The sequence below is a fragment of the Epargyreus clarus genome, unplaced genomic scaffold (genome assembly GCF_041222505.1).
Source record: "Epargyreus clarus isolate Ecla_fem2 unplaced genomic scaffold, WU_Ecla_fem_2.2 ptg000024l, whole genome shotgun sequence".
NCBI lineage: Eukaryota > Metazoa > Arthropoda > Insecta > Lepidoptera > Hesperiidae > Epargyreus > Epargyreus clarus.
In genome coordinates this window covers 5,920,767-5,932,584 of record NW_027332231.1, presented here as the reverse complement: position 1 = coordinate 5,932,584, position 11,818 = coordinate 5,920,767, and the positions used below count along the sequence as shown (strand labels likewise).

Below are 11,818 nucleotides of genomic sequence, written 5' to 3'. Positions count from 1 at the left end.
TATGTTTTTCGGTACAAGAGAGCTAAGGAAAGCTTTCGACCAGAAATGAGCGATAGCTCGGATAACCGGTGTACGAATCTGAGCTGAGCTACTCGAATAAAATTTGCTATAAAGATACTTAGCGACACGGGTCACGATCCTTAGCTCGCATCCATAGCTCCATTCCTTAGCTAGCATCCTTCTCCATAAAACTATAAAACATACCTTAGCTACCAGAGGTGAACTAAGCTGAACAAATAAATCTTATTTGGTATGTGCTTTTGACACTCATCTATAGCTTAGCTATCTCATACATCTCAAGGTGGAAAGGCACCTTAACCTGAATACTAAATTACCTGTCGTTCTAATAATATGTAATCCCACTATTACAGCTTGGGTTGGCAACTGTTCATCGAAGCGGAACCTATTTCTCGGGGCGTGGAGGATACATAATTATGTACCTCGAAGTGCCTGAATAACATTCCATATAAAATAATATTATTTACATAGCGGTTGTACTAATCAAAAGTATTTTTGGCCAGAATGTGTAGAACTGTAAGACATGGAATTTCCATGACAATGAAAATGTGTGGAATGTTGGTGTAACGTGAATTATTTAACGAACTATTTTAGTCTAATTTAAAATTAAAATGGATTTGACCACGGAAAGCATTACCAATCCACAAGTAAATACTTATATTATATTTTACCAATTCTTCAAAAAATTCAATATATTATTACCTTATGTGGTTGTTGTAAGCCTTTAAATATAAATCACGTTGCACTACAAATAGCAATAATAATTATCAACACATGAAACATAATCCTCGAGTGAAATATTCGAAACATTTATTTATTTTAAGAGGCTTACGGCTTCAGAATACAAATAACAGTATTTTTAATCAACGCACTTAATTTATACCTTTAATAAATATTGTGTGATATATTTTTAAGAAACAACGGTGTTAAAAACGAAATTAAGTCGGCTTTTCGTCCGTTGACGTAATTACAAAAGCAATAAACCGAAATTATTGAGCAGGAAGATTGGGCTATTTATTACACTTTTATAGCTTTCTCAAAATACTACAATGATTTCAGAAAATGTGCTGCTATAAAATTTATTTTGTATTTGGGAAGCGTTTAGAAAAATCATACAACGTCGTTGATACATTAATGTTTCGGATCTGATTTGTTAAAATAACTTATTTAATGAAAACATTAATTGGTAGGTTATAGCACAATAATACGAAATCATGGAATTAAAAACTATTGTATCAAAAATTATACCGATACCGCATCAGAAAGGAATAAATCCGAAAAAAGACACGGCTTACAAATATAGCCAGGGCAGTTGCACAAAGAAAATAGAGGTGGGCGGAATATACAGCAGATGCCAAGATAAAAGATGGGGAAGAAGAGTTCTGGAGTGGAGGCCTAGGACTGGACGACATAGCAAAATTAGCGGGTAAAGCTTGGACAACTCAAGCCCAAAATCAAAAAAAGTGGCGTGCATTAGAAGAGACCTACACTCACCAGTGGGTGACGAATGTTTAAGAAAGAAAAAGTATCAAACATTTGACCTATTTGTCAATATAAGTATGTACTTTTGTAACATTCGATCAGTCAGTAATCAGTTTGGCTGTTTTTCTTACAGGAATATTTGAATAGTATGTGTCCGCAATGGTTTTATTATTTTCTCATCATTTAATAATCTCTCAGTTTTGGTCACCACATTTTTTAAAAAAACGAGAAAATTAAAAATTATATCTTCATAAGTATAAGAATTATGTTTGCTTTCATGTCTCTGTTAGATAGCTGTACTTTTATAAACAAAGGTCAAATTAGAACATACAAAATGATAGATTATTTAGCGATATTTACAAATACATGGCACCTTTATTTTAAACAACGACTAGTTTTACAATCACGTTTACTTACAATATGTAAAAGCAAGCTAAAAATACATAACTCATAAATTTTAAGTGTTGTTTAAAAATTAATTACACCACAATGTAATACTTTCGAATATGTAATTTTACAACATAAAACACATTAATTTAGTGAAGTTTTACAATCGATTTAAAAATAAAATAGAATTTTTAAAACAAAATAGTGAAATATTCGTGAATATTTTCTTAACCTATTTACGGACATAATTTACTTTTAATTACTTATTTTAACACGTAAACCACATGTACATGATCAGCACATGGTTATGTAACATACCACGGTTTACACGAAGTGCTGCATTATGGTCGCGTGTTTCTCTTGTACGCCTCGTTTTCACGGAATCGATGTCTTTACACTGCAATAGAAAATATTTTTAGTTTAATGATAATGTAAATAAAAGTAACATACGAACATGCAAACACAGCAGCACTTAACGCTGTTATTACGAAGAAATAGGTGTGGAGGTGATGCCCTGTGTTAAATTTAACCGATAAAAGTATTATAAAATCATTTCAATTTCATTGCAATGATTCATGAATCTAGGTCAATATTTGCATAAAATTATCATATTGCGAGTAAACGTTATAAAATAAGGCTTTTGTAAAATGTTCGAAATATTATTCAATTAGATTGTAGCTCAAACCTGGAAATCATCAAAATTTCCTATGTAGTACACAAAGAAAGTTGTCTCATAAGTATAGAGATGTGCCGAGTCAGGTCGACTCGAGTCAGTACTTGAGTAGGTACTAACATAAACTCGCATACTCGAGTACTAATAAGTGATACTCGAGGACTAGTGATACTCGAATACTGACGGTACTCGTACACTGACTCTAGTCTTATGTACCTTATATAGGCAAATTGTGCAAGTAACAACCATTTTATTTTGTTAACCGACTTCTAAAAGAAGGTGGTTATTTAGTGAGTGCCCCTTTTTTTTGCTCTTCGTTCTATTGGACTGTGGTGTTACAAAGTACTCGAGTACTTCGTGCTAACTCGAGTACATTATGAATACTCTGGACTCGAGTACTGATTCTATTCTTTTTTATATGAGTACTAAAGTACTTGAATACCAAAAATGGCCGACTCGGCACATAATTAATAAGTACCTTGAACTATAGGGCAATAATATAAACGAAATTCAATTTCAGATAAAATGTATTCGAAATTACGTTCCTACGAATTGGGTCCAATATAATTGAATCAAATTGAAACCTAATGTAATGAGAGCATTCAAATGATATAACTAAGTTTTGTCGTTGGCTTTACTTTGTCTGTGAAATATATAAGAATATGTTCATTTTCATATAAACAATTCATCCCTTTTAAGGTTATTGTAACGCAGTGATAGCTTAGTGGTTAAGAAACTTCGCCTCTTGATCGTGGGGTCCGAGGTTCAAATCCCAGGTCACTTATTTTTCATAGTTATGTGCGTATTAGTAATTAATTATCACTTGCTTAAACGGCGAAGGAAAAACATCGAGGAAACTTGTATACTTGCGAAATCTTAAAAAAAAGTAGAGGTATGTGAACTTTACCAATTCGTACTTGGCCAGCGCGGCCCGTGCCCAGTAGTGAGACAGTAATGGGTCGATGATGATGATGAAGATAAGTTAAGACCCAAAGTAATATTTAATTATATTTTTCGTTAAACTCGGCCGATTCACTGAATTACTTATAACTTTAATTAAACAAGTTAAAATTAACAATTTGCATAGGTATAGGCAAACCATTATAATTAATCAAAAAGATCACAAAATTAATTTCAACCGGAGCTTTCCAAGAAAGTTGTACACAAAAGCTCTCATTTCTTTAATTCTGGGAATTTGTCCAAGACTTTCCCTTTCCGATAAACAACTTGTCATGTTGTCCCCAAAATTAATTTTCTTTAAAGTATTTGCCCAATGACTTGAGTATTTTAATAGAATTCTGAAAACAGGGACGAATTACACCCCCTTGTATAAGTTAATTAATTGTTTTTAATTCAAAAGTTTTGTGTCCATAAACAGTTTCAAGTAGATGTTAATACAAATTACTAGGATTAAATAGTCTTTCTTTTTCTCTTTGTTTCTTATCAGACTTTCGTTGTTGTTAAAAAGAAAATGGAAATATAACACTATCAAACGTCGGCTGGCAATATATATTTTTCAGCAAGTCTGTGAATAATTTGTAACAAAATATATGTATTTGTACTCATGGAACTGCAAATAAAATAAATGAGAATGACTTTCGTCTTACAAAAAGGTTGCCAAATGGTCAAATAACTTTTAAACTACCAACTCGATCGTAATTCACCAACACCTACGGATTATGCAACAAAATGAGTTTGTAGATCTAGTGGCCTGAAGCATTTTGTATACAAACTACATATAAACATGCCTATTTCTATTATATAAGAGAAAATAAAAGCGATACATACGTGTTCAAACCATCGGAATGCGAAGGTGCCGGTGGGGGCCACCGATGGAGGCGAGACCTCCACATCATTTGCCGGAAGGTCATCCGGAACTGGCGGGACATCGAGCAGTATAGCACGAAGTTGATTGCCCCGTTCAGCAGAGCCAGAGCATCCATCAGTTCTCCGAACAAATCGTAGCAACGCTTGAAGAAACATCGGCCAAGTAATCCACTCAAAAGGCCGAGAATCCCTTGAGGCAGCTCCGTCACAAGAAACAACAATAAGACTGCTACAAGCATTTTCGTCGTACGATTCATCCTTTTGTCTCCTTTACATTGACGCTTCACTGTCATATCACTCGTAGGACATGCGTTATACACACGGATTTTCTTCTGGTGCTCATTCGCGCTGTACACCTCCCTTATCAGCCACAAACTTATGACCGTGAGTATAAAGCAGGGCAGTAACTTTATTACGACACCGTGTACCCAGAAGTTTATTTGGTACAATTGACCTTCCTCGTCTGAATCCACGTGATATAGGATCATTGGGCCATTCGGCTCTAAAACAACTGCCGTGTGGATGTCGAATACCTGTTGATAATAATCGCATTCTATTTATAAACTAAGCCACAAATTAACAAGGATTCGGGCATTACGTTTTATGAGAGCTAACCCGAATAAAATTTTATATAGTCCTTTTCGCCTCGTAATTCTTTGCTTTACGCAACAAGATCAAGTGAAAATCTATTTCATGCGAGATTAGGAGATTAGTCCCTAATTCCACAATTACTTTCACGGAAAATTAAGCTTTAGGGGTCATTTCGGAAATGGCCTGTCTCCTGTGTGTGGGGTCGTATAAAAAGTGTTCCTTTATCCACGACTCGAAGTCATTTAGTCTAAGAGGGTAAAAATTCTTGACGGTATATTCAACAAAAACATTTTCTTTAGAAAAGAATAAATTGAGGTCGGCGCGTGTTTAATCAAGGGGAAAGATTGTCTGCATTGGCTACAGTTACCCCATTGTTTGAGCATTAAATTGCTTTTAAAAACGGTGAATCGGTTACAAACTGTTAAAGGGTAAAACGCGGCTAACAAAGTAAACGCCTGGGGTAAGGTTACTCATAATGTATTGTTAAACGAATGAATTATATGAAGAATAGTAATATTTCAGAACATTATATTTATATATCGAAATATTTACTTCTACATTTACAACTTATGTAGATTTTGTGATAGCTTCTATTTCTAATTGATTTCATTTTCTTTTCTTTATGACATCCTCTGCTTTACTTCTTGAATATTAGGTATTTCTTAAAGTAGATAGCTAGGTAGATAAGATAGATAGGGAAGCTTCATTTCCCATTGACCTTTTTCACCAAAGCTGAGTGGGCGAGGTGTGCAATAAAAATACTATATCTACACCGTTAGCATATTTTTAGCTCTCATTCGTCAAAGGTTGCATCGATCTATATAAAAACAGTTTTGTTTATATATCTATATAAAATCCGTTTGTATAAAGCTAATCAAATAAATGTAAAATCAAGCAGTGGTTTGGTAAATTTGACAAACAACTATAGTTAGCTTCCTCGGAAATCTCTAGTGAAAAATAATTCTAATTGATGTTTCCATGCATTGTACTCGTATAGTCCGCGTAAAACTGCTAGTCCCCAGTGAATATAGAAATGAATCGCGTCACCATAGAAAATTGTATGACTACACCTGCTCGCAACAACTTCAGAGCGTACTAGCAGTTTGGCGCGGACTATACCATGGTACATACATTGTATATCTTTTTAATTTTTTTTTATAAATGTAAAGTTGGGTGAAATAAAAATTTGGTAAAAATAAATACTTACCATGAAAGTGGGTATACACAGTATAGGCGGTAGGAAGAAGCTGCTCAGTATAGCGGTACTACATCGCCTCTCGGTGCATAACACATGATTCATGTCTGAATATCTGTAGACAAATTTAAATTATATTAATATACGCCATTAGGATAGAAGAACAGTCGTCGTGTTTTTACAGGATAGGGGAAAAACAGACTGAAAGCTTTAGAATACTGTACCCTTACCATGAGTTTTTACGTTTCGACAAATATGACTGTTTTGGTATTTGTTTACGTATTTGCCCATACGATTTCCAATCAGCGCCTCTAGCGGATTGTATCAGAACTATAGTGTCAGTAACGTAATATAAAATGTCTAAATTGACAAAATGGCGCTTTATGTTTTGTTTCTCTTTTTTGCGAACATGTGAAGCAGACAGAAACACTTGAGCACTTACTTATTTTTACGTTTAGTCAGTCTACTGAAGCAAACGGTAGGACTACCATGAGTTTACAAAAGTATTACTCGCTAGCGACTGCGTAAAATAAATGTATGAAAAATTGTACAGCGCCTCTGGTGATTACTCGTAGAACTAAAATCCGTAGTGACGTAACTCGATACGTAAAAAACCTATCGAAATCAAATCGCTAGCGAATGTCATTATGATCTATTGCCATACAAATTCGGTCCCATGAGTCATTAATTTGACAGACGTTGTCAAGAAATACCGTAACGATAGTAGTTATGTTATTCACTAGCAAAATGACAATAGTTTTCTATTTACCATTTCTATAGTGGCGTTTCTATACCAACTCATGGTACTCGTAATGCTACGGAACAGATTGAGTAAACGTAACGTAAAATTGTGGAAGGTTTTGAAAACTCATGGTAAGGGTACAGAACTCCGTGTGTTACCGGATTTTGGTGACTCACTCCGTGTTGATAATATCGTATCATATATCATATATTTTATTGTTAATGACATTTGGTACAATTATTTAGGAAATTAAGTTCGCTCAATACCCTTTTTAAAGCCTACTTACTAAATATAAAATAAAATATAAGTAAACAAATATAAATGTAATACACAATACACATACAATAATACATAAAATCTACATACATCGACTTCCGTTACGCGTGACGTCATCAACGGGACACATTCTTACACCTTTACTTTTACATCTGAGCTACTTACCGACTTATCAAATTTTTCCCTGTAAAGCTCTACTCTCCTGTAAAGTGTAAAAATGTAAAATTCAACTTTGGAACTTACTTTATAGCAACATATCGCCACACAGCAAGTGATAGCGTGAGACATATGGAGGCTGTGTGGAAGATTTGGGCGAAGTGCATATGAAACAGCAGGTAGACGGCCCATTTATACGGCATCTCCTTTTGTCCTGGTAGTACCTGGGGACAATATATTCTGTCTTAAAATCTTAAATTACCTGACGAATGCGCCTGATGGTAAGTTCAATGCTCTACATGTATTGCAATTTACTCCAAATATTTGCAGTAGATGTATAAGAATAATAACACTATATAGCACTGCTGTTTAAAGGTCTGTATAGTATTCGAATATTATGTATTAGTTAAGAGGAAATGAAATATTGTGCAGAATTCAGTTATGAACACCTGTATAAAAGAGGTAAGTAAGTTCAACCAGTACTGTACCCTTACCATGAGTTTTTACGTTTTGACAAATATGACTGTTTTGGTAGTTGTTTACGTATTTGCCCATACAATTTCCAATCAGCGCCCCTAGTGGATTGTATCAGAACTATATTGTCAGTAACGTAACATTAAATGTCTAAATTGACAAAATGGCGCTTTATGTTTTCGTCTCTCCTTTTTGCGAACATGTGAGGGAGCCATCGTCACTTGAGCACTTACTTATTGTTACGTTTACTCAGTCTACTGAAGCAAATGGAATAGAATAATGGATTGATTAAACGTAACGTAAAATTGTGGGATGTTTTGAAAACTCATGGTAAGGGTACTGGGCAGATTTTTACTGTCAGATGCGGATTTTAGATCATACTCGACTATGTTGGCCAAGTGCCGATTAGGAAGCTTTACACCCCTTTGAGACCTTTTTTACTACTCTTAATAAGTGTAGGTGTCGGGTATGGGCATATAACTTCGAAAAATCTAATATACGAAGCATGGTCAAATGGTCTGGTGAGGGCACCAAATCATTTGACACCACTAGACCTTAAATGCTAGCCTTAAATACAGCACAATAAAGCCATTTCAAATACATTTTTTCTATTGTCGCAATGATAATGCATACATTACAGTGTAACACAGGAGTTCTTAACTAAAAGAACTCTATATGAATGCAATTGGTAAGGGAGAACTCTACATCAGAGAGCATGGGAACATTAACAACTGTTTCCAGCTCTACCAGACATACGCTCCATTTAAAACGTAAGAATAATAACCTCGAGAAACTTTTTGTTTTTCTTACATTAGGATGTAAAAATTATAATGTTAATGTTCAACAATCGTTTTGAGGGTATATTATTTTAATGGTAGAGTGCTTTGCTTGTCTGCAGTAGAAGGTTCTAGGTTCGATTCCAGCCTGTAGAAACGTAGAAAGGAATTTATATGTTGGTTATCTGTGACGTTTGTTCTAATCTTAATCTTAATTTATTTAATTTCAGGATTTACATTTTTGAAGTTTTTTTGCACATTTAATAAAAATGATTCAAGACATTTTCATTTTAATGTTACCTATGCGATTGGACTCCGGTACCACCATCGTTATGACGATTAGGTAATTTCTTAGAGGGTTTTAGCACTCAGTATTCGAGTTGCCGTATTCACTTTGGAAGGGTGTGACAACGAAAAATAGACAACAGAAAACATAATAAAAATAATTAGGTTAGTTAACTCCCCGCCTACGCGTACAATCACTAAAGTAATTTACTTTATGTTGGTGCAAATACTGTTTCACAAAGGTACATAAAATAATTATTTTTATGTAATATCATCACTGGAAAGGAAAAAATTAACAAGCAAAAGAGCCACAATTTACAAATACACGGCATATAAAATCGTTAAAGTAGTTATCAGTCGAAAGGTTATGTAAAACATATACGTCCATTAGTATACAGAAGTCCCCATTATGACAAGTTGACGATAGCATACAACTGTATTCGTATTATAAACTTAAAATACCTTTATCCATATAGAAAAATTAAATCGGACTTTAAAATTCGATTTGCTTACTTCTTGAGAAGACATTTAATTTATTCCTTTACCTTTCAAATACGCACTTTCTCTAGATGTTTTATTAAGGCCTGTATAATTGATAAGTCCTTGTAACTTCAAAGAGATCCGAATATTCAATTAAATGGTTGACCAAAAAATTTAAATTATATAATCTACTTAATAACAAAATAAATTTCATTTTATATTTTACACATCTATCTATCTATATAGGTATAAAAATAAATGTTTGTTTGTATGTTCTTTATAGAATCGTTAACTATGTATTTGATCATGTGATGATCTTTAGCAAAATTACACAAGAGCCCACGAAGGTTTCTGAATTGGTACCACGAATTTTCGCCAGATGGCGCCACTTTCAAATGTATTTTAGTTGGTGACGTAGCAACGCGCTCTGTACCCTTAGTATGAGTTTTTACGTTTTTACAAAAATTACTGTTTTTGTATTTGTTTACGTATTTGCCCATACATTTCCAATCAGCGCCCCTAGCGGACGGTATGACAACTCATTGGAAATATATTGTACAACTAGTAATAATATATTTCTCGTAAACTATTCTGAAGTGCAATTACTTATTCAGTATTAGCACAGTTGATATCAAAAGCTTGTTTTTTAATAAACACTTAAGCACTTATCTTCTCCTATTCATAACTTGAACATGGCCCATTATCTTTTGTAAGTTGATAAGATAATCGATGACGTCACAAATGGCCATTTCTGCTAAACTTATCAGAGTACAGATTAAAAAGACATAAAATCCGCAAATAAAACAGTTCGTTTAGAAAAATAAGTCTTTGTAATTCCTAGTAATTTCAAGTCGATGAGTTTTATCTAGAAGCTTCTCATAACTTTAGGTGCTTACAGGTTTAATATCTAGATCGCCGTCATTTTTATCTTTTTATCATTATTATTTTACCGAGAAGTGTTTACGTAGAACACTGACACGTGTAATGTAATATTATAAGTGTTAACAGTTTTACGAGCTTTTGCCGGCGGCTTCGCTCGCGTTACGAATTAATATTATTAACTAAGAAGATTTATACAAACTTTCATCCCCTATTTTATCCCCTTGGGGGTAGAATTGATCAAAGTCCTTTCTTAGCGGATGTCTACGTCATAACATCTACCTGCATGCCAAATTTCAGCCCGATCCGTCCAGTGGTTTGGGCTGTTCGTTGATAGATCACTATGTCAGTCAGTCACCTTTGAGTTATATATATTTAATATTAGATTACATTAGATAATCGCTATACTACGCCGTAGCCTCTTGCATTGTCTACCTTTTACGTGTGCTTTTACGCTTTCTGACACATCTCTAGGAAGAGAAGAAAAGTTTGGAAAATCCAAAAGTGCACGACTCATAATGCTCATTTAATTATGAAATATAAAAAAAAAAAAACTTAAGTCGTTCAAAATTAATTGCCGAAAAAACAGCTGTAGTAGGAAGAAGGTACTGCACAAGCGCCCCTGGTGGAATAAATGTACATAATATCTATAGAACGAAAACTACAAGACTGTATTTGTAGTTTTCGTTTTTTATTAATTGCAATTAAACGACACTGAATTAATTAATCATTCGCATTCAGTGACCTACAATCGTCGATTAGAATTTAAAAAAAAAAAAATAACTCAAATGATGGATTTTTTCACAAGTTACAGTGTTTTCAGGTTTCACACATGACGGACAGGAAAAATTTTTGACCTATTTTGGTGTTTTTTTCCAATTCTATTGCAGTAAATCAATTTTTAAAAAGTATGGAATTAATCTCCATTAAATTATCTCGACAATAGTATGCAAAATATCTTGATTCCGTGAACTATCAAGGCTATAATAATAAAAATAGCCGCCAAAATGAAGCGAAAAAAATTTTTCGATCATAAAGCACTCTCTGATGCTTCGCATCATGAGTCGTGCAATTGTGTCAGTTTATTCTGACACTCAGTTTAAAACATGACAGATTTTTTTATGAAATAAAATTAATACGGAACCACCTCATGGTTAGTGGTCTCTGTGCCCATGCGTATCTATAGTTCACGTTAAATAGCTTGAATTTCAAGATAGGCCAGAGGCAATACTACTCTTGAGACATAAATTGGAATGAATTGTATACTACCTATGTTTCTACTTTTCCCTTTAAACAGGAATAAACCAGGACTTATATTGTTCTTGCTAAGTAGAAATATGGTTTTTCCATGGGTTCTAGCCATGGGTTTTTCCAAAATCGAATCACAACCTTTTTGCAGTCACAGGCAGCAATTTCATTTTTTTTTATATAAGACTAGGTGACCCGGCGAACGTTGTGTTGCCGTATAAATAAAAAAATGTTAAGGGTGAACAACCCTTATTACTTAGGGATATGAAAAATAGATAGTACTTAGCCGATTCTCAGACCGACTGAACATGCATATAAAATTTGGTGAA

The 11,818-nt window shown here is 33.9% G+C and overlaps 1 protein-coding gene across 1 annotated transcript in view; it reads right to left on the bottom strand.

Annotated features, from left to right (window-relative positions):
• Window positions 1–2,140: 2,140 nt before the first annotated feature.
• The window catches only part of NGR-A3 (neuropeptide receptor A3), a 38,335-nt gene continuing 28,657 nt past the window's right edge, over window positions 2,141–11,818 (bottom strand). Inside the window, exons 4-7 of the mRNA XM_073086812.1 lie at window positions 7,435–7,571; window positions 6,186–6,288; window positions 4,349–4,920; window positions 2,141–2,284 (exon numbers count right to left, since the gene is read on the bottom strand). Of these exons, the coding sequence (XP_072942913.1) occupies window positions 2,263–2,284; window positions 4,349–4,920; window positions 6,186–6,288; window positions 7,435–7,571 (834 nt within the window). The 3' untranslated portion in view covers window positions 2,141–2,262. The remainder of the gene's footprint in view (window positions 2,285–4,348; window positions 4,921–6,185; window positions 6,289–7,434; window positions 7,572–11,818) is intronic.